Raw genomic sequence first — 24,485 nt, forward strand, 5'->3', positions numbered from 1 at the left:
CAGAAGCATGCCTGTATGTGATGCAGTGCCGTCTAAGGGCCCGAAGATCACGGGCACCCAGTATGGTTTTCCGGCCTTGACCCTTACACACAGAGATTCTTCCAGATTCTCTGAATCTTTTGATGATATTATGCACTGTAGATGATGATATGTTCAAACTCTTTGCAATTTTACACTGTCGAACTCCTTTCTGATATTGCTCCACTATTTGTCGGTGCAGAATTAGGGGGATTGGTGATCCTCTTCCCATCTTTACTTCTGAGAGCCGCTGCCACTCCAAGATGCTCTTTTTATACCCAGTCATGTTAATGACCTATTGCCAATTGACCTAATGAGTTGCAATTTGGTCCTCCAGCTGTTCCTTTTTTGTACCTTTAACTTTTCCAGCCTCTTATTGCCCCTGTCCCAACTTTTTTGAGATGTGTTGCTGTCATGAAATTTCAAATGAGCCAATATTTGGCATGAAATTTCAAAATGTCTCACTTTCGACATTTGATATGTTGTCTATGTTCTATTGTGAATACAATATCAGTTTTTGAGATTTGTAAATTATTGCATTCCGTTTTTATTTACAATTTGTACTTTGCCCCAACTTTTTTGGAATCGGGGTTGTAATTACTCCATATCTTCATTATTAATCAATCCCTAACAAGCAGTTTCCACACAAATCATTTCTTCTTCATCAATTCTTCACCAATTTTGATTCTTTCTGGCATGAAGGTAGGGGGACCTAGAGTGCATGGAACTTCTACACAGATTCACTTAATTACAATTATTAATGAAGTTATGGACAAATTAAGCCTTAATGAGTGAGCAGTTCAACAAAAATCGCTTCTTCTCGGTCAATTCCTCGCCGTTTTGGATTCTTTCTGGCAAATAGGTCGGTATTCCTAGGGTGGATATCACTTCTATATATAGCTTGTATGCAGCTTGCAACATTTATTGCACAAGGTGGCCCACTTTAGATTGTTCTTTCTGGACTAGATGGGGCCGGAGTGAGCTACGCCGTCATTGACGGTCTCATTTTCCAATAACAGCACATTCTGAAATGTTTTATTCCTCTTATACTACAACAATGCTGCAACAAGTCCTTTTTAATTTGAGAATTACACGTGGTGCTTTCTATCCATTTAGAGTTACTTTTGAAGCTGTACTGCCTTTCAGATTTTTCAAGTGTAGGTCATAAATAGGATTTTCCCGACACCCAATTATTTTTCTTTAGTGGACCGAAACCTACTGAATTCGCATCACAGACTTCCAATTTTATTAGTTTTTGTTTTTTAAATAAAACATTTAATGAATTTAAAGCCACATGGCCCTACATTCTCCGCTATTTTTTCCTGCTTCACCATGACCCAATTCAAGATACTACGTCATGCATCATGCATCACGTGGTGGGCTTTCCCCGTTCACGCAAGGCATTGTGGGATACAAATTTGAAACAGGAGAGAAAAATGGAGAACGTGAGTGTGCGAATGAAACGTGGAAGAGCGACTACAGTAACGGAAAGTGAGAAGAAAAGACGTTATGTTATATATGAAGGAAAGGAAACGCAGGACCAAACTAATAAATATCAGCACTCAGCGAGCACCTCGGTGTGATCAGCTGTTCGTTTAGCGACAGAATGATGGAACTGTCAGTGCACGCTCAAAGGGAAACCTGTAGATGGCAGTAATGCAACACTGTGGATGCCAGCTGCCGTAAAACCCAAAAGAAGAAGAAGAAGGTAAACCTGCGCATGTGCACACGGACTTCCTCTGTCTGCGTGACTGCACGAAGTGAGCGATTTCATGCACATTATTTGCTTTAATCCCCTCAAATTAAATAACTTCCCAGCCACAGAACGGCCTGATATTTTGTGAGATATTACAGAAATAAACATATATCACAATGACCACATTTCAGACGGAACTAAATTTTACCAATTTTATGAAATCGAAAGGCTTTAATGTTACATTTAGTGTTCCAGGAAAAAGTTCGTTCCGATTATCACTTATTTTATTTTTAACATCTATAAAGTCATTCTGTAGCCCACTTTACACAGGGACGGTCTGAAACAAAAACGCAAAAGTCCGTTTTCGTTCTCACTTTTTTCCGCGTCTACACGACTGTTTTCAAGGAGGAAATCTGCGTCTATACAGTAATGCATAAATGTGTGGAATTCAATTGGATGTGCATGCCAGGCGGCTAGGTGGTGCTGTGAAAGACCTCCGCTATGTCTGCACGCATGCGCAACGTCTTCCGTCTTGTCTGATCTGCACATCTGCGCCGCGAAAACTTTGACTACTCTGGCTATGGTAAGTAAGAAAGTAAGTAAAAAAGTAAGAGCATGCTATACCCGCCTCTGTTCATTAACGGTATATGTGCAGATTCGGTATAGATGTTCGAAGGACTCCTGGACGTTTATTAAAGCTGCCAGAGCAGCTTGAAGGTCCGTTGGATCGATGTAATCAGACATGCTCTTACTTTTTTACTTACTTTCTTACTTCCCGGGCTGGCATGTACAGTATGACATATGACGTAAACGCGTACCCGACGTGAGCAGATCCGAGCAGAGTTTCGCGTATTGGGTAGTTTAGACGGATATGCGACGGGGGCTGTTTTTAACTTATCCACTCTGGAAGGTGTTTTCAATTTTTTCTGTTTTTCAGCCTCGGAAACGCCGTCCCCGTGTAGACGAAAGGCACTTCCGATAAAATATTTAGTCTTTTTTACCCGACAGCGTCCTCGTGTAAACGGGCCCTGTGTCTCTTTTCTCGCTCTTATAAAAATAAAAAGGAAAAAATCTAGCTGGTCACATAACGTGCAAAATCATGGTAGGAATGGAACAGTTTTTTGTTAAATCACTTAAGTTTTCATTGTTTCATAAATATATTTTTAAATATCTGCTCATCATTGGGCTTCAATTACGTGACTGCAATTACATGACCACTGAAATAGTAACATACTGTATTAAAACGGGTGCATTAACAAACCTGACCAATCCGAAATTGGGAATTCAACAGCACATTATATAATTGATTTTATTCTCTCCACATTCACTGGATATGAGCAGTTGTACACTCTGATTGGCTACTCTACTACTAGGATATCAGCTCATATACCATGAGTAGAGAAAAACAAAATGGCGGAGCACATCAAGTCAGATATATCACTTTGTTATCAAGTATTTAAAAGAAACAGAAATAGTTAAATAAAAGAATATAGTTTTTTCCCCCCCCAGTGTCTCCTGTTCCACAGTCCAGCCCAGTCAGTGGCTGTAATGCACCTTTAAGTTGGTTTGCCAACTGATGAAAAAACCCTAAAGAAGAATAACAGGGCGGAGTGTGTTGCTGAACCAATCGAGGATGAAATAAAAACTCTACTTGAAAACAAAACCCCCCAAAATACAAAAAAAAAGCAACAAAATATGAAATAAAAGTATTTCATGGTAAGAAGGTATTTTTTTTTTTCAAGAGTTATTATTATTATCGCATTTTCACAAATTGCTCCTGTCATTTTGCCGGTTTGTTTACATTCTAAGCGGAAAGGATTTTGTCGGACGTTTTGTACAAAAAGTTATTAGTTATGGAATTTGCAAAAAAAATTACAATAAAAATGCTCCGTTTCTCAAAATCCAGTGAATGTGGATAGAATAAAACAGTTATTCCACTCAATCTCATCGTACATGGATTATAGCCGACTCAGTGCTACGCGATTCGTCAGCTATCAGCTCATGTACGACTCGATTTCGTGGAATAACTGTTAAACATAATTTATAGAATATTACTTTGTATGCACTTTTAAGGTCAAACTATTCGCTCTGTTCTGAAAAGCTCCAGAAAAGGCAAGTTTCCCAGGGGGTAAGAGAACACAAGAGAGAAAGAGAGAGAAAACGAAGGAACGACGCGTCCTGGTCGGAACACAGAGACTATTTGATGGGAGCGTTTTATGAATCCTTTGGTGTTCTGTGCACACACACACTGTTTGGTCTTTTACAGCAGATGCCTCTAAACCTGTCACTAACGTCTCCGAGCACATGCATGGTGCAGTAAAAATGCTCTCAGGAAGACTTCTTTTCCCATCCGCTCCTCTGCAGGATTCTCCCTCGTCTCCTTTCAGCACAGCCGTAACTCCTTCGTTTATGCGGCCAGATTCATCGGGAGAACAAAAGCATTCCGGTTTGGCTTTTTTCTCCGGCTGAATGTCTAATGATGAATGATTGTGCCGGTGTATCATGGACACAGTTAGACCTGTTTTAGTGAGTGATGTCATCATTGTGAAAGTGTGTGTTTGTGTGTAAGAGTACCTGCTGTGTGCTGAAGTTGGCTGGATTGGACACGGAGTTGTTGGAGGTGTAGAGGCCAGGGGAGGATGTAAACCCTGATGCTGGTGTGTGTGTGTGAGAGAGAGAGAGAGAGAGAGAGAGAGAGAGAGAGAGAGAGAGAGGACACTGTGAGAATCCATCAGTTCAAGCTGGTCATGTTGGCAGATCTTGGTAATCAAGTTTTCATTACTCTCGTATCTATCTATCTGCAGGATGGACTGAAGCTATTGTGCTGGTTAGCTGCAGCCTATAATTACCTGGCATCTGATAGGGTGAATAGGCCGTCTGTCCAGGCTGGGGCGTGGTGAATCCTGGGCTGTAGCTGAGCCCTGATTGGAGGGTGGACTGGGTCTGGGACAGCCCCCCTTCCGTCTTTATCCCAGGTAACATCACCCCTAAATCCGCTGCAAATATACATCAGGGAAGATGCTTCACTGTTAAAAGGTTATATGAGGCAAATGACAGAAGCAGCCTTGGGCCCAAAGGGTCATGGGTTCGATTCCCAGGACCAGGAGGAAAAATATGAAGGGAGTTGAGTGAATGACAGCACTTTCCCTTCCTCCCTCTGTATCATGGCTGAAATGCCCTCGAGCAAGGCACCTAACCCCCAACTGATCCCCGGGCGCTGCAGTATACGGTAGCAGCGCGCTGCTCTGGGTATGTACATGTGCTCATTGCTCACTTGTGTGTTCACGGCTTCAGATGGGTTAAATGCAGAGGAGGAATTTCGCTGTGCTCGAGTGTACATGTAACTAATAAAGGCTTCTTCTTCTTCTGAAGTGGTCTGAGAAAACCTACTGGCAAATAATAATCCACCATCTGGCAGCAATTTAATACCTTATGTTATTTAACAATTATTTTTAAAGGAGCGACAAATTTAGCTAGCTAGTAAATTTTAGCGACTTCAGTAAAAACTTAAGCGTACTACACTACAAGTTCTTCCTGAAGCAGCTCCCTGGACTTCTGTGGGTTTGAGTTCTGAGGTTCTGATTATGACGTGGTGTATTTTCAGGAGAGAAAAAATGGATGGCGTAGAGAAAGCGTCTTTTGACGATTTCTTTTTTTTTCCTATCAGAGAAGAAGAATGCCTTTAATGTCACTGCACAAATGTACAACAAAATTTAGTTCATCGTAGGAGAGCAAAGCCGCTGCATACATGTGCACCACCACTCAAGGGCACTTCAGCCCAAGGCCATCCCATGTTAACCTAACTGCATGTCTTTGGACTGTGGCAGAAACCGGAGCACCCGGAGGAAACCCACACAGACACGGCGAGAACATGCAAACCCCACACAGAAAGGCCCCCGTCGGCTACTGGGCTCGAACCCGGAACCTTCTTGCTGTGAGGCGACGGCGCTAACCACTACACCACTGACAAGAAGTTTATTCTGCATGCAAAATTACCACTTAATTACATCATCTGCTGTAGGCATCACGTTCGCATCAGCGGCTGCTGTGACGTTTTGTTCTTGACTCGCCTCCGACTCGGAAAGTCGAGGCTCACAGGAAAGTACAAGTTCCTGAGCTGTAGAGCCATCGACACTGCGATGACCTTGAAAGTGCACTCACTTCATAACTGTGATATTTCCGACAGGATTTGAAGGCTGCAACTGGTGGGTCTCGGTGATGAGAATCTGCTCGTCATGTGGTAAAGGTGTGTAGGTTTAAGAAACCATCACCAAGAGGGGGAGCTGTCGAACAACACTAATCAGTTTAAATCCCACTTTATAATTAAAGAAGATTAGATACAGAATGCTGAGTCAGTGTAAGTCATTTATGGCAAATAGCCATTTCTGGGGCCAAACGCCCCTTTCAGGGTTGCCAGTGTAGAGATTTTGTCACTAGATTTGGCTTTTTTTTTTTTTTAGACTCTTTAATTTAAAAAAAAAAACCCTGGTGACAAATCTAGCGACTTTTTCAGCACACATGACTGACTGTCTTGAGCTCGATACGGCCCTCCAGTTCACCACACAGCTGCTGTTATTATATGAGTTCAGCAAGCAGGTTCGCTCGACTCAGAGTGTAGCGTCAAACTAGTGCTTGTGACCAATCACTGATAACCCTGGGTCTGCACATGACCAATCACTGATCACCGTTGTTTGCACCACTCTCTCTCCACTTCGTTCTTCGTTTTAAACTTTCTCTTTGGAGATATTACATTTCCTTCTCTCCACATTCACTGGATATGAGCAATCGTGCACTCTGATTGGCTACTCTACTACTAGGATATCAGCTCATATACCGTGAGTAGAGAAAAACAAAATGGCGGCGCGTGTTGCTGAACCAACTGAGGATGAAATAAAAACTTAACTCGAAAACAAAACCCCAAAAAATACAAAACAAAGCAAGAAAATATGGAATAAAAGTATTTGATGGGAAGAACTTATCTTTTTTGATTACATTTTTCAAGAATTATTATCACTATTATCGCATTTTCACAAATTGCTCCTGTCATTTCGCCGGTTTGTTTACATTCTAAGCGGAAACGATTTTGTTGGACATGGTTAGTTTTTTCTTTTTTTATCAGACATCTAGTTTTAGGTTTGTTTACCTGATATGTTTCGACGTACGTAACTGTCGTCTTCCTCAGAGTGTCACCAGATGTTGTTGGTGACGCATCTTATCAGCTGATGTTTCCGAAGGCGTGACCGTCCTGTCTGGTTTGACAGGTCGGTCACGTCTTCTGCTGTCCGTTCGTCCCCTGCAAGATGGCACTCCAGGTATGAGAGAGCGTGTATGCTCCCTCATCCCGGTTGATGGTCCTCGGGCTTCGTTTCGGATCTCCATGGCCTCCCAGATCCAGCGCTGAACATAACAAACATCAGCGCTGGATCAGGGAGGCCATGGAGATCCGAAAACGAAGCCCGAGGACCATCAACTGGGATGAGGGAGCGTACATGCTCTCCCATACCTGGAGTGCCATCTTGCAGGGGACGAACGGACAGCAGAAGACGTGACCGACCTGTCAAACCAGACAGGACGGTCACGCCTTCGGAAACATCAGCTGATAAGATGCGTCACCAACAACATCCGGTGACACTCTGAGGAAGACGACAGTTACGTACATCGAAACATGTCAGGTAAACAAACCTAAAACTAGATGTCTGATAAAAAAAAGAAAAAACTAACCATATATAATATAAGACATAATGAACGTAATTGAGAGATTTTGTTGGACGTTTTGTATAAAGTTTTTATTTATCGAATTTGCAAAAAATAAAAATGCTCCGTTTCTCACAATCCAGTGAATGTGGATAGAATAAAACAGTTATTCCACTCAATCTCGTCGTACATGGCTTATAGTCGACTATCAGCTCATGTACGACTCGATTTTGTGGAATAACTGTTAATTATAAGTACTAAAAGCAAGTAAATGTTTTCCTTCATGGCAACTGCATGTGCGTTCTGGACTCCGATCTGTTCAAACAACGAGGGACGCAGTGCTGCGGGATGTTGACAAGACGAGGTTTGGCCCTGGAAATATGGGCGTTACGTCACAGCTTAAGAATCAGATGGTGGTACAGTGGTGCAGGGGTCATGTCGCTGCTTCGTAGTTCCAGGGTCCTGGGTTTAAACCCAGAGTTTAGGGTCGTGTCTGTGCTAATTATGGGTTACTGTCTGTAGAATTACTGTTACCTGTTGTCATGTGGATTTCCTCTGGTGTCCTTCCACCTCTGAAAAACCATAACCACAACCAGTGAAAATCAAAATCAAAGTCCGTTCCGTGCCAGGTCTTCCCAGGCAGTCTCCCATCCCAGTACTAACCAGGCCCTTAAGGTGCATTGGGCAGCGCCAATCTCTGCTTCTATAGCCCTCGGCCTCTCGCCTGTACAGCTAGGGTTACAGTAGGGGGCTGGTCCTCTGGTAAGTGCAAGAATTTGACTCCCCACTCACATCTGTATTGCAGCGTGCCTTGCCAGATGGCAGTAGATACCATTTTTATGATGGTCTTTGGTATGACCCGACTGCAAGTAGAACTCGCGATCTCCAGATCGAGAGGCGGACATGCTAACCACTAGGTCAGCTCATGGTAAGCAGTGAAAGTGTTTAGGCTTATTTCTATTTGAGCAACATTTCTGATTTTGGGGGAAAATAATTGTGGATGGTGTAGGACTTCATCAAGACTTCAGAATAAACAAAGCACTAATGGCTGCATCTCATAGTAAGCAAGTTTATACATTATTGTGCATAATCAACTTTTCTCACTGTTTAGCTTATTGATATTAGTATAAAGGTTCACTTCTAATAGTTCAACAATTATTACTCATTAAAAACAAAACAAAGCAAAACCCTGAGACGACGTTAAAGCTCCAGACACCAGCAGTGTATCCGATGAGGCAAAGCTTACCGTAGGTGGAGAGGCCGTAAGGTTGTGTGGTTTGAGAGTATGGTGTATACACTGTAGACTGCTGCATGCTGCTAAACTGGGACTGTCCAGTGTAGGGAGACATGGGCGGAGCCACAGGTGTGGACAGGATATGGGGATAAGGCCTGTCAATCAAACAGATCAGGACTTTCAGACATATTTGCATGGATCTGTTTGTGTGGTGTTCGTTCGAGTGACTGGATATGTTTCATGCCTTCGGGACGGGGAACATGAGAGTAGTCAATGTGAGGTGTGTGTGTGTATGTGTGTGTGTGAATAGTTCCTTACTTGGATGGATAAAGGGGAGGTGAGTACTGATGTGCAGGTCGAGGACTGAATCCACTGCTGGTTATAACTGCACACAATAATAATAATAATAATAATAATAATAATAAAAGATATCACAAGTCCTATCAGTTTAGATCAATAAATCACAGTTCACGAACACGGCTCGGATTGAGATCCAGCAGCAAACAGCAACATGTGTCATCTATCAACTCCACTTTAATACATTCTTTACTGAATAGCAAACGTGCAGGACAGAACATGAATCCTGGACAACTCATTCTCGTAGAGCATCTGCCAAACACTGTAAACCACCCCTCACACACACACACACACACACACACACACACACACACACACACACACACACACACACTCCTCTGAATGACAGATAACTGTCCTTTTCTGTTCGTTCAGTAAAAGCAGAAGAAAAAGAACAAACTTCTCTCTATTATATATTTGATATCAAAAATGACCTTCCACTCTTTCTTCTTCATTTCCTCCCTTTCAGTCGTTTTCTCTGCTGATTTAACTTGAATTAAACAGACCAGAGCCTTTCCTTTCCTTTCCTTTCCTTCTCTCATGCCCTTGTCATGATGTTAGCACTTTCTGTTCCTTCTTTTCCCCCATTTTCTTTCTTTCTTTCTTTTTTCATTGCTTTCCTCCTCTTTCCCTTCTATTGATTCATTTCCTTTCTTACATTACACTTTCCCTTTTCATTTCTCTTAATAGCACTTCCTTTCTTCTTTCTTTTTCTTTTCGCTCCTTTTTTATGCCTTTCCTTTCCTTCTCTCTTGTCCTTGTCATGACATTCACACTTCCTTTATGTTCCTTTCCCCCATTTTTCTTTCTTTCCTTAATTCATTAATTTCCTTCCTTTATTCCTCTTCTTTCTTGCATCCCTTTTCCCTTTCCTTTTCTTTTCCCTTGCTAGCACTTTCTTTCTTTCTTTCTTTCTTTCTTTTTCTTTCTTTCTTTCTTTCTTTCTTTCTTTCTTTCTTTCTTTCTTTCCTTCTCCCATGCCCTTGTCATGATATTAGCGCTTCTGTTCCTTCCATTCCCCCATTTTCTTTCTTTCCTTTTTCATTGCTTTCCTCTGTTCCTTTCTATCAATTCATTTCCTTCATTTACTCATTTTCTTTATTACATCCCTTTCTTACATTCCATTTTCCTTTCCTTTTTCATTTCTCTTGATAGCACTTCCCTTTCCTTCCTTTCCCCATTCTTTCTTTTATTTTTTGTTCCTTTTCTTATGCCTTTCTCCCTTTTCTTTCCTTCTCTCTTGCCCTTGTTATGACATTAGCACTTCCTTTCCCCATTTTCCTTCTTTCCTTTCCTTCATTTATTTCTCTCATTTATTCCTTTTCTTTCTTATATCCCTTCCCTTCATTCCCTTTTACTTTTTTCCCCTTGCTAGCACTTCCTTTGCTTTCTTTCTTTCAAATTTATTTGTCACATACATAATCCTACAGAGTATGACATGCAGTGAAATGCTTATTGCAGCGCTCCATAGGCCGTGAAGATAGGTTTATTTGTTTGTTTGTTTGTTTATTTATTTATGGGGGGGGGGTAAAAAGGAAAGGGAGTAAGATAGAATGTAATAAATAGAATAAAAAATAAGAATTAAAAGAAATGTGATGACAGAATGCTCTGCAGAACATACACAATATACAGAATATATATCTGCAATATACACAGTATACACTGTAGAATATACACTTTCCGAAATATGTATATATCTTTAACAGTTATTCCACGACATCAAGTCCTACATGAGCCGATAGCCGACGAGGCGCGTAGCACTGACTTGTCTATAATCCATGTACGATGAGATTGAGTGGAATAACTGTTTTATTCTATCCACATTCACTGGATTTTGAGAAACGGAGCATTTTTATTTTTATTCTTTGCAAATTTCATAAACAAAAACTTTATACAAAACGTCCGACAAAATCATTTCCGCTTAGAATGTAAACATAATGGCGAAATGACAGGAGCAATTTGTAAAAAATGCGATAATAATGATTCTTCAAAAATACAATAAAAAAAGATACGTTCTTTACATCAAATAATTTCATTCCATACTTTGCTCCTTTGTTTGTATTTTTTCGGGTTTTATTTTCGAGTTAAGTTTTTATTTTGTCCTCAGTTGGTTCAGCAACACGCTCTGCCATTTTGTTTTTCTCTACTCACGGTATATGAGCTGATATCCTAGTAGAAGAGTAGCCAATCAGAGTGCACGATTGCTCATATCCAGTGAATGTGGATAGAATATAAATATATTGAAATGTACAGTACATTGTACTGTAATTAAGTTGCTCAGAGGTATTATATATATATATATATATATATATATATATATATATATATATATATATATATGGCAAGCTGGAGCCTATCCCAGCTGACTATGGACGAGAGGCGGGGTACACCCTGGACAAGTCACCAGGTCATCACAGGGCTTATATACTGTATACACTACCGTTCAAAAGTTTGGGGTCACTTTGAAATGTCCTTATTTTTGAAAGAAAAGCACTGTTCTTTTCAATGAAGATCACTTTAAACTAATCAGAAATCCACTCTATACATTGCTAATGTGGTAAATGACTATTCTAGCTGCAAATGTCTGGTTTTTGGTGCAATATCTCCATAGGTGTATAGAGGCCCATTTCCAGCAACTCTCACTCCAGTGTTCTAATGGTACAATGTGTTTGCTCATTGCCTCAGAAGGCTAATGGATGATTAGAAAACCCTTGTACAATCATGTTAGCACAGCTGAAAACAGTTGAGCTCTTTAGAGAAGCTATAAAACTGACCTTCCTTTGAGCAGATTGAGTTTCTGGAGCATCACATTTGTGGGGTCGATTAAATGCTCAAAATGGCCAGAAAAATGTCTTGACTAGATTTTCTATTCATTTTACAACTTATGGTGGTAAATAAAAGTGTGACTTTTCATGGAAAACACACAATTGTCTGGGTGACCCCAAACTTTTGAACGGTAGTGTATCTACCTTTATTTATTTATTATTTGTACTTTAGTTGGATGGAATTACATGAAGAGGATGTAAGAGATGGGGGGATGAGGGTGAAGTGGTGATGAGACCTAGTAATTGTCCTTCATTGCTCATTATTGTCCTGATTAAGGACAACTTTCTTTCTTTCTTTCCTTTCCTTCTCTCGTGCCCTTGTCTTGATGTTCACACTTCTGTTCCTTCTTTCCCCCGATTTTTTCTTTCCTTTTTCCTTGCTTTCCCTTTCATTTCATTTCCATCCATTCATTTATTCCTTTTCTTTTTTACACTCCTTTTTCCTGTCCATCCATCCATTATCTGTAGACGCTTATCCTGTCCTACAGGGTCGCAGGCGAGCTGGAGCCTATCCCAGCTGACTACGGGTGAAAGGCGGGGTACACCCTGGACAAGTCACCAGGTCATCACAGGGCTGACACATAGACACAGACAACCATTCACACTCACATTCACACCTACGCTCAATTTAGAGTCACCAGTTAACCTAACCTGCATGTCTTTGGACTGTGGGGGAAACCGGAGCACCCGGAGGAAACCCACGTGGACACGGGGAGAACATGCAAACTCCGCACAGAGAAAGGCCCTCGCCGGCCACGGGGCTCGAACCCGGACCTTCTTGCTGTGAGGCGACAGCGCTAACCACTACACCACCGTGCCGCCCCCTTTTTCCTGTCCTTTTTCCTTGATAGCACGTCCTTTATTTCCCCCTTTTCTTTCTTTCTTTCTTATTCCCTCTCTTACACTTTTTCTTCCTTTCATTTCCTTTCTTTTCACTTCTGTCTCTCTTCTCATCATGCACACATTTCCTTTCCCTGTCCTCGGCTAAAGAAATTACTGCATATCAATAACTACAGTGTATTATTTATCACTGAACACGTCAAAGTTCTTTCCCCAAAACATGCGAGATACTAAATAATAGTATTTCAAATATAATACAGACATAATACAGACATGGTTTTGGATATTTTGACCCTGTGTATGTTTTTCGCTGAATAAACCTGTGAGCGTTGAAGGAAGTAAGGCCTGAGAGACCACACTTTTGTACAGCAGTACGTACTCTATCTATTCTATATGAAGGAACTTCATACACTGGATACGTTTTCTTAACGGAGTTTAACAGCCACCTCCCACGGTGAGATGGATGGATTCATAAACTTCTCTAACACACTCCTATATGAAACCATGCAAACATCTCTGTCCTATGTGCACACACACACACACACACACGCACACACAGTTTCCTTTGTCTCTCACTATTGAGACATCAGACCCTTCTGTCAGCTGGAGCATGGGCCTGCAGGGGGGATGAATGGTTGGAGATGTTCTTGACCTGCTTGTGTGTGTGTGTGTGTGTGTGTGTGTGTGTGTGTGTGTGTGTGTGTGTGTGTGTAATGCAGCTAAATAAAGAGACAATGTTGTACTGACGTTAACCCAAGGACAAAGATCGAGGCCTTAGAGCTTTCAGCAAGTTTTGTCACAGGGTTACACAAGGTATTCTGTGTGTGATATCTTACCTGACCCTGTGTAAGTGTCCAGCCCTGTATCTCCCGCTGTGCTGACTGCATCGCTGCTGTTCAGCGGCTCTGTCTTTACTGAGGGAAACAAAGATATTAAAATTAAATAAAATCTACCATAAAAGAGCCGTACATTATTTAAAACAAAGGCCATACGATGTCTGAACAGCAGCCACACCAAAGCCTGTCTACGTCACACAAACAGCTTTACAGCTATTTAGCCAATAGTGTATCTATACTGTCCTCCAGTATAGTGTATACACTGTGTGTCTATACTGTAGCTTTATAACACACTCGAGCACACGCTAAAACAGAGTCTCTAAGAAGGTTCACTCTACACACACATGCAATATACCATAGTCCTTCGTACTTGGGGCAGTGGGCGAAGTGCTGCAGCCCAGCAGCCAATCAGCCGTGTTTAGAACAGTCATGTTCTCGCCTGGGGGGGGGAAGTCAGTTACACCATGGACTACATTATGCAGAAAGGTTTCACTCAAAACAAGTGTCCACTCTTATTGTACGTGCACACTGGGTTGTGTTTAAGATCTTTTCTAGAAGATGCCACATGAAAGTATCACTCTTATAGAGTTCATAACATGGATGTTGACATAACTCATGGAAAGCCAATACTTTATAAAGTTTTAGTCTTACCAATTCTTTTCTTAGTAACTCACCAACATACATGCCTACCACTTTAAAGGTGAAAATTGTTGTTTGATTGTGGCACAAGCAATAATTAAGATGAAAAAATAGAAATCTGGAGTGTGCACAGGTATTCGACCCCCCAAAAAAAGTCAATACCAAGTCTCTTGGGGTATGTCTCTATTAGCTTAGCACATCTAGCCACTGGGATTTTTGCCCATTCCTCAAGGCAAAACTGCTCCAACTCCTTCAGGTTAGTTGGGTTGCGTTGGTGTACAGCAATCTTCAAGTTATGCCACAGATTCTCAATTGGATTGAGGTCTTTGAGTAGGCCATTCCAAGACATTTAATTGTTTCCCTTTAAAACACTCCAGTGTAGCTTTAGCAGTATGTTCAGGGTCATTGTCCTGCTGGAACGTGAACCTTCATCCCAGTCTCAAACCTCTGGCTGGCTCAAACAGGTTTTCCTCCAGAATTGTCCTGTATTTAGTGCCATCCATCTTTCCTTCAGTCCTGACCAGCTTTCCTGTCCCTGCAGATGAAAAACATTCCCACAGCATGATGCTGCCACCACCATGCTTCACTGTAGGGATGGTGTTCTCAGGGTGTTGGGTTTGCGCCACACATGGCATTTCCCATGATGGCCAAAAAGATACATTTTAGTCTCATTTGACCAGAGAATCTTCTTCCATGTGTTTGGGGAGTCTGCCACATGCTGTTGGGCAAACTCCAAACATGATTTCGTAAGCAATGGCTTTTTCTGGCCACTCTTCCATAAAGCCCCACCCACTCTATGGAGTATATGGCTTAAAGTGGTCCTATGGACAGAGACTCCCATCACCGCTGTGGATCTTTGCAGCTCCTTCAGTGTTATCTTTGGTGTCTTTGTTGCATCTCTGATTAATGCCCTCCTTGCCCGGTCTGTGAGTTTTGGTGGGCGGGGCCTTCTCTTGTTAGGTCTATAGTGATGCCATATGCTCCGTGGGATATTCAAAGTTTGGGATATTTTTTATAACCCAACCCTGATCTATACTTCTCCACAACTTTGTCTCTGACCTGTTTGGAGGCTCCTTGGTTTTCATGTTGCTTGTTTAGTCGTGTTGCAGAGTCAGGGTCCTTCCAGAACAGGTTGATTTTATACAGACATCATGTGACAGATCATGTGACACTTTGATTACTAATTATGTGACTTATGAAGTGAATTGGTTGGACCAGCTCTTATTTAGGGGTTTCATACGAAAGGGGGTGAATACCTATGCACACTGCAGATTTCTGTTTTTTCATCTTAATTATTGTTTGTGTCACAATAAAATAACAATTTTCACCTTTAAAGTGGTCGGCATGTTGTGTAAATCAAATGGTGCTAACCCTCCAAAAATCCATTTTAATTCCAGCTTGTAATGCAACAAAACAGGACAAACACCAAGGGGGATGAATACTTTTGCAAGACACTGTATCTGAGGAAAATGTTGGGAAACAGTTTTGTCTGGTTTATATTGTCTAAATATCCTGCTACATTCTAGCTAGACTCATCTATCCGTTAGCTTTGGCTCAAAAATCATATTTTCCAGCCACCTGGACCTTACAACCAGTATTTCATGATCTTTGTCCCATGCTGAAGTTCCACTTCAATGTGACTTCAGTCTTCATGGATAAAACCCCGATCCCACAACACCGATAACTGTAACTACACCTATAACTCCAACTCTGACTCTGCCTGAATGTAGTTCCAGTCTGGAGCAGAAACACCACAACTACAATCCCAATTTTATTATCGCTTGGTCCTGACACTCAGGGAAATAAACACATGCAACTTAGGAATAGTCATGGAAGTTTTTTCCAAGTCATAGCACATTATTCCGGGTCATACTGCACAGCTTGGACTCCAAAACAACCCACGTACACACTCCGGTGGTTGATATAATACGGATAGGTCACGGATTACAGAAATATAATTTTAAAAAAGGATACAAAATACAGCGTGATTTTGGAATTTAATACAGATGCATCATGGATGCTAATAATTTACAGATTGGTCACGGGCGTTTCAGTATATTACAGATTGGTTACTGATTTCATAGGGATGATGCATCACGGATAAAAAAAAAAAAAGAAGTCTAAAACAATTAAATGTTTGGACTGCTGAAGTTCATAATTAAAATATCTTACCTGCATTTATATATTCACTTTATTAATTTACAATTGATATTTCACGGAAAAATAATCACATATCCGTGAATAAAAGATCCGTGCTTTGTGCTACATTTTTTATTTTCCGTGAATCCGTATTCCGTGACTTCATGATGCAACAAGGATGTACAAAGATACCCGGGGAAAAATAGCATGTGCTCAGACAACGTCACATGTAAACAATTACCTGATCGGTCAGATGTTTTATAGGATCAGGTCCAAGCCTGGAAAAATGGCTCCAGAGCAATCTCAGAGATACGGATAAACTCAGGCCTGGGCTATAGGGATCGTTATTGGTCTGGTGTGAGCACCGACCACATAAACTGCAGGGGATCCGTTTATTTATAGTCTCATCTCATCTCATTATCTCTAGCCGCTTTATCCTTCTACAGGGTCGCAGGCAAGCTGGAGCCTATCCCAGCTGACTACGGGCGAAAGGCAGGGTACACCCTGGACAAGTCGCCAGGTCATCACAGGGCTGACACATAGACACAGACAACCATTCACACTCACACCTACGCTCAATTTAGAGTCACCAGTTAACCTAACCTGCATGTCTTTGGACTGTGGGGGAAACCGGAGCACCCGGAGGAAACCCACGCGGACACGGGGAGAACATGCAAACTCCACACAGAAAGGCCCTCGCCGACCCCGGGGCTCGAACCCAGGACCTTCTTGCTGTGAGGCGACAGCGCTAACCACTACACCACTGTGCTGCCCCCGTTTATTTATAGTTATCATTATAATTATTGGTATTGTAGGACCAGGTCTTAACACTGGATGCCCAATATAAACGTTCTCCACAGTGAGTTCCCAGTTAATTAGCTACAGTACATAGTCATGACCTGGTCATAATCGCAGAATCCTTGGATGAACTACTTGAGAAGCTGAAGGGCACTTTCACACCAAAGGTTGCCTTTTTCAAGTTTAGCTTCTAGGGTCATAAACGTAAACTAAATGTGACATAATGTATCACTTTTGTTTACTGTTTTTGTCTGAGGGTCGGAAAGAAGCTACACAGTCAGTGGTTCTTCCATCCTATCATTACTGTGGAAATATTAGCCATTTTTAACACGTTTTTGACAGAATCTGCAGTCCCAAATTAAATTTTAAAATATTGTATTGAGTATTAAATAATTTCTGTCCCATGCATGGCTGAGCATGCTGCTTCCTTATATAGGGGGTGAGTCAAGAAATGTCCCTTCCAAATTTCATGAAAATCGGTAAATTCGTTTGGCCGCTATGGTGATTTAACTGAATCATGGCGTTCCGTGTTAAAACATTTAGTGATTGTCCTTTCCTGAACAACATGAGTAACTGATAATGTGTTGTGCATTATCAGTCTAGAATAACATTTAAGAAATTGTTTTTCATCACTGTTTTCACCTCATTTTCAATTTGAACTGTTATTAAGCAGGTAGTGAGTTTTTCAGCTATTCGAAATCCTGATGTAGAATCTGCGTTAAAAATCTGTCCTCTCCAGAACTTAGGATAATCTGTAAAATTTACCTCAGTTTTATGGAGAAATATTCTTACTGGATTAATTAGGGCCCAACAATATAAAACCAATGAGAAACTATCGCATTCAAATGCATGGTTGAGATACATACATAAAAATGTTGTTAAAGGGGATGTCCTCCAGAACAGGATATTTAATATCATAATAGGCATATTTTGTACTGCGTTACACAATGCACTTCATGCACCAAACAACTCAGGCAGCAAACCTGGCCCTGCAAAAAAGTGCTTTATGGGTTCGTTCATTCTAAGGTCATTGGGTGCATTGGTACAGTTCAAGTGTAAACAGTAAACAGGTAGAAGACCAAAATTGATACATTGTATCATTTTGTTGTTTTGAATGATTTGATTGGTTTAGAATTATAGAGAGAATGCCCAGTTCACATTTCCAGGTCTTTAGAGCTAGCCTGTCATTACCATAGGGCAGGTGCAGCTGTCAAGGTTGTACACAGTCCACTATTCAGGAGAGGACATAATTTTTTAACGTGGTAAGTTAATGTGCATTTTTCACCATATTTGATGTTCTGTCCCATACTTAATTGTGCTCATGTTATACTTAAATGTCTATGATCATGATGGTGTATGTTAGGTCCGTTTCTGTTTTCTATGTACTAGTATAACCTTCTTTGGGCGGGATGGGATGGGGGCAATGTTTTTCCTAAATGACAAAATCCCCGTCTATTTTCAGCCCCTCATTCTAGGCCTAACCCCCAACCCTAACCCAGTAGGCCTAATATTGCTAGCTCCAGATACCTTCAGAGACTGTAATCCCCTCTTCAGGAGGGTATCTAGTGAGAATCTGTACATTTAATTTTCAGGCCTTAACCTGTGGATTCTGAGGTTGTACCACAAGTGAATTATCATTGTACTGACCATTGTTGGAAACTCATACAGTGAATATCCCAATATGAATGACACTAGTGGTATCAAAGTAAAATTTCGCTGGAATTTGCGACAAAGACCAGCCAGGATGAAAACACCACTGATACTCATGTTACTGATCATCAAGCAAGCAACCATAGTGGTGAGCATAGTATTTTTTGGCCAAAACAATAAAAGTTTTAGAATCTTTTAATTACATGAATCAAACTGTCATTGACACTGACTTAATCCCAACCGCATTTGTATAATTTCAGGCTTCAACGTTGGCGACTACATAATACTGAGGCTTGTCACAACAACAGGAAAAGTCAAGAATTACATAGCAATCATCCAGAGTGTAGGGATAAATAGACAGTATGATGTAGTTTATCTGAAATCTAGGGGCAAACCATACTTCATTGTGGATGAAAAGGACACAGATACAGTTGGCATAGAATGTACTGTAACCAAACTTGGACAGCCTTCAGTTAATAAGCGGGATCAATACTACTTCAAGTTACCAGAAAATGTCAACTTGGAATAGTTTTATCATGCATTTGTTTCCACATGCCTACTAGTACATTCATGTGTAAATGATCTGTTTGAATGTAGTCATTGGTAGGACCAATGTATTGTTGTTGTTTCATAGTTTTACTGTTAGCATTTTGGTTCTTGTTTAGCCATGTTAAGTGAAAGTTGATGTTGATAATGTCGGTCCAATGCTAAAGAGGCATAGCGTGTATGAAATGAATAGATTTTGTAGACGACCAGGACTTTCAGATCAGACATTCTGTGTTCATGGGAATTTCATGTTCAATTATGGCCATTGGAAAATAAGTAGGCATAGTTTTGGTGTTGTTGTGTTTCACTGTTATGTGTTGTTCATTGTTATTTGATAAAAAGTTAAGTTTTTGTAGCATTAGGTCTTCTTGACAGGTTTTTCTACTGATGTGTAGGAAAGCGAGAATAGACAGATGAGGAACTTCTGAGATTGAACTAGGTGGCAATTTGAGAAAGAACTTTCACCTCAAAGTTACCATCTGGGGACTAGTACTAGTACAAACAAAGACCTGTCGGTCAGACAAGTCAAATAATTTGGATGTAAATGTGCCCAGGTTACAATATTGGTTAATTTTCTGAGAAAATTAAGCGTTAAAGAAAAATGTCCTCTCCTGAACAAATGCCCAAGACTCCCAACACTATTAATTCTCTCTCACTGACTAGATGTTAAATGTTTGCTCTCATCAAATGCATAGTTTAACATATGAAATTTGTGGCTCCAGGTGTTTTGGATGTAAATTGCTAACTTATATGTTAAGTACTTTTAGGATAATAAGGATAAATAAACCTTCATTATTGTAAAGGTCCAAGAAATAATATAATGGTCCAAGAAACTGTGCAAAAGGTTCTTTTTTCAATCAGAAAACATATTCAAAATTGTTGCCATAGTTTTCCTGAGTAATTTTTCATTTGAAAAGTGATGTTAAACATTCTGTCCTCTCCTGAACAGAAATATGGATTTTGTGACCTGATTTGATTTGCGCGGTGACCGGAAAGTAGATACAGTATGAAGTTGAAATTTTCTAGTCACCTACCAGATTGGTGCATCTTTCTAAAAAGGCATTTTAGCTGATTTCCTGGACCTATTTCTCATTTCTAGCTCTATTGATATGTGAAGTGACTCCTAAAATAGACTGAAAAAAATTCACCAAAAACTAGATTTTCCAAAATATGTCCACCATTGATGGATATTTTGGTGTCTCTTTGTTCCATTAACATCTCTGCAATAATTAGGTGGAATGTAGGGGACCCAATCCACCAATTAGGCTTAAAGCTGAATGATAATGTAAAAAAATCCAAATTTGTGAATTTTACCTTCCTGCTATGTTAAAACTAATAAATTTTGGAATTTGAAATGACTTGTAGCCTTGATACTTGAGGTACATGTTACCCAATATGTATTCTATGGAATTCAGGATGGATTTTTGCATTACATTGAAGTTCATTTTCAACTGTTTTTGGGACTTTTAAGGCAACCTTTGGTGTGAAAGTGCCCTGAACCGCTGGAAGGTTGGTCTTAAGGAAAAGGGCCTGAAAGTCAACATGGGGAAGACTAAAGTCATGATCTCTGGTAATGACCTAAACACAATGAGAATCTTTGGAAAATACCCTTGTGGTGTGTGCAGAAAAGGGGTTGGCCAGAATTCAATCTTCTGTAGTGGTTGCAAAATGTGGGTACACAAAAGATGTTCTGGTGTGCAGGGGAGGTTAGTTGAAAACCCAGATTACAAATGTCAGTTTTGTCTTGGAGGCTCTCGGCCGATTGATGCAAGACCATTCATACCCCTTTTCCACCAAATCAGTTCCAGGGCTGGTTCGGGGCCAGTGCTGGTGCTGGTTCACAACTCGTTCAACTTGCGAGCCAACTGAGAACCAGTTTGCTTTTCCATAGCTCGCGGTGCTAAGGGAAGCCACGTCATTACGTCGCTGTATACGTCAGTTACGTCACTGTATATGTCAGTTACGTCGCTACGTTTGCATAAACCTTGGCGCGAATATCAAAGCAAAAACAACACGGAAGAAGCAGCAGCAACAACAACAACAATAATAATAATGGATGACTTCGCGTTTGTACAGCTGCTGCTTCTCGTCGCTTAAAAATGGCGATCTTTCGCGGTCTTGCTATTGTTGTTGGTCTTAACAACTCCGCCCCCCCGCTGACGTAAGCGGTTCTTTCCTCTGGCCCAGCAGAGAGTTGGTGCTAGCCTGGAACTGGTTTTTCTGGCCCCAGAGCCAGTTCTTTGTCAGTGGAAACAGAAAACCCGGTTCCAAACTAAGCACTGGCCCCGAACCAGCCCTGGAACTGCTTTGGTGGAAAAGGGGCAACTGTGAGGTAATGTTGGCAGGTAGCAAATGAGAGGTCGTCGATAGCTTCGTATACCTTGGTGATGGTATCTGCCCAGGAGGTGGTTGTGAACTGGCAACGATTATCAGAACTTGTTCTGCTTGGGGAAAGTTTAGAGAGCTGCTGCCATTGTTAACCTGCAAAGCTGTCTCACTTCATACCCGTGGTCAACTATACAGCAGTTGTGTGCGTAGCACCATGTTATACAGTTCTGAATGTTGGGCACTCCAAAGAGATGACCAAAACCGGCTTGAGCGTAATGAAAGAGCCATGCTTTTATGGATGTGCAATGTCAAAAGAGGAACACGAATTAGCATGTCTTCTCTACTGTGGATGCTGAACCTCCGTCGCCTTGACACTGTCCTCAGATGCAATCGTCTCCGTTGGTTTGGACACGTCCAATGCAGTAATTCTTGGATCAACAGATGTACTACCTTGGAAGTTGAAGGAGCGAACAACCGTGGCCAGCCTCGAAAAAGCTGGAAAGAATCTGTCCATGCTGACTTGAAGCTATGGAATATAGCAGAGAAGGCAACTCAAGACCGTGCTGAATGGAGAGCTCTGCTAAAGATTGCTAGTCATACACACATCTGACGTGTCAACTGACTCAAAATGGATAGTGAGTGAGTGAGTGTAAAATTTACTGAGTGACAATCATCTGTCGTGATGCAAAAAAGGGACGAGCAGAGCACCACTGCTGATCAGATGTTATTTGAGTGGTGGATCGTTCTCAATAAAGCACTGTGTGTGAGTGGTACTGATATGAGTGTATCAGGTGCAACAGTGCTGATAAGGTTTTTAAAAGTAGTCTAAAAAATAGCCTCGAGACAAATCTAGAGACATGAACAAATGTCCTGCACATCATAACTGCTGGTTACACAAGTTGAAAGTACACTTTCGGTTGACTCATCACAAGTGTGTAAAGCCTGACTGTGTTGTATTAATGTCAGCCAGTGTTCCCCAAAAAACAAAACACAAAAAAAGATCACCGATCACCATTGTTTCCAGCAACCAATCACTGATCACCATTGCTCATCTTACATGCAACATTCTTTGCCGATTATAAAAGCACTTCACACACCAACATCCGGGTGACCCTCTGATGAAGACGGAAGTTACACCATCGAAACATGTCAGGTAAAGGAAAAAACTTTTACATGTCTGAAACAAAAGAAAACTAATGATTTGATTCTTTGCTGTTCATTTTAGACTCACTTCTTGGTGGTATTTACATATATAAACGCAAGTTACTCTATCTGTCAGGGTGCAGGCACTTACTGAATGCAGTTGCAGGGGACAGCGGTGCGTCGCAAACTGGTAACCAAATCCAAGTCAAAATCCAGGAAGTGTAGTCCGGGTCAGGCTAAGGCCGGTCGACGTGCAAACAGTGTATCGGAGACAAAACTAAGTCGAGGTCGGGAATAGATGACTTGCAACCACGTGATCAAAATGTGCCAAGTTATGAGCGTCCACCATGATGGTGGATATACAAAGTAACTAGGATGGCAGCCGCTGAAAGCGTGTCTGTAAACAATACTGAATTTCCTCAATATTACCACAATTTGAACAATCAAACAAAGATTCGGTACAAAGAGAAGATAGATATGTGTGGTTTTGACCCATATTATTGAAAAAAGTCAGACTTTTCTGAAGATAAGATGCTTCTACCGACCATCGAGTACCCAGATATTGTGTTCTATCTGGTTCGGCTGCTGAAGAATCAAGTCCGACCTTGGACGAAACGTAGCCAATTTTCTGAGCGGGTGCCCAGTCTGGATTGTTTCTATCGTGTAATTTTGCTGCCGCGCCTAGAAGCGAAATGGTAATCTCATCTCATCTCATTATCTGTAGCCGCTTTATCCTGTTCTACAGGGTCGCAGGCAAGCTGGAGCCTATCCCAGCTGACTACGGGTGAAAGGCGGGGTTCACCCTGGACAAGTCGCCAGGTCATCACAGGGCTGACACATAGACACAGACAACCATTCACACTCACATTCACACCTACGCTCAATTTAGAGTCACCAGTTAACCTAACCTGCATGTCTTTGGACTGTGGGGGAAACCGGAGCACCCGGAGGAAACCCACGCGGACACGGGGAGAACATGCAAACTCCGCACAGAAAGGCCCTCGCCGGCCATGGGGCTTGAACCCGGACCTTCTTGCTGTGAGGCGACAGCGCTAACCACTACACCACCGTGCCGCCCCCGAAATGGTAATACACATGTTAAAATTATAACAATGACCGAGTGAACCACGACAAGAGAACGCTCATTTTATAGCGAAATTCTAGCAACACGAAATAAAATTCTTCCATGATATTATCGAGAAAGCTTTTGAATCTCACCTGAGATAAAATGATTATTGCAAACATGAGCTGTTTTGGTTTTAGCCCCTGTTAGATCAGCCCTGTCGATGTTGTTCAGCTGCGTTCGTCTCCTCTCCGTACTAAGCCTCAGAGTTTCCTCGCCCTCTTTCCGAATCATGGATGGAATTCTAAAAATTCGGAAAGTGCCACGGTCATGAGTCCTGTTGTGACCACGACCATATACAGCACAAAGATATGGCATTGCTAAAAAAACGCTTAAAGCAGTGGAAAAACAAAGAGAGTTGCGCACGCGTGACTATGTTTTGTATGGAATGTCGCTTGACCTCGCCTTTGTATCTCCACCAACATGGCCGACATCCGGGTTTCTATTTTGCTTTGATGTCACTTGCAAGTCAAGGATATATGGAGCAATAAGGTCAGAGTCATGGGAATTTCGAAACAAGAGACCAAGGCTCAGTAAGGTTAGGTACAAATACTGAGCGATACTTTGCGTCATCAGTTGATTTGTCTGAGACTTATACAGGTGAGTGGGTGATTAGGAA

The 24,485-nt window shown here is 41.4% G+C and overlaps 1 protein-coding gene across 4 annotated transcripts in view; it reads right to left on the minus strand.

Annotated features, from left to right (window-relative positions):
* eya4 (EYA transcriptional coactivator and phosphatase 4) overlaps positions 1-24,485 on the minus strand; it is a 149,267-nt gene that overhangs the window by 39,370 nt on the left and 85,412 nt on the right. For 3 of the 4 annotated variants that reach the window (XM_060938521.1, XM_060938522.1, XM_060938524.1), the window contains 6 exons: positions 13,871-13,939; positions 13,501-13,578; positions 8,961-9,027; positions 8,655-8,797; positions 4,564-4,710; positions 4,289-4,368 (listed from right to left, as the gene is read on the minus strand). In XM_060938521.1, coding sequence (XP_060794504.1) covers positions 4,289-4,368; positions 4,564-4,710; positions 8,655-8,797; positions 8,961-9,027; positions 13,501-13,578; positions 13,871-13,939 — 584 coding nt within the window. The remainder of the gene's footprint in view (positions 1-4,288; positions 4,369-4,563; positions 4,711-8,654; positions 8,798-8,960; positions 9,028-13,500; positions 13,579-13,870; positions 13,940-24,485) is intronic. The other variant, XM_060938523.1, reaches the window with a different exon arrangement.

The sequence above is a fragment of the Neoarius graeffei genome, chromosome 13 (assembly GCF_027579695.1).
Source record: "Neoarius graeffei isolate fNeoGra1 chromosome 13, fNeoGra1.pri, whole genome shotgun sequence".
NCBI lineage: Eukaryota > Metazoa > Chordata > Actinopteri > Siluriformes > Ariidae > Neoarius > Neoarius graeffei.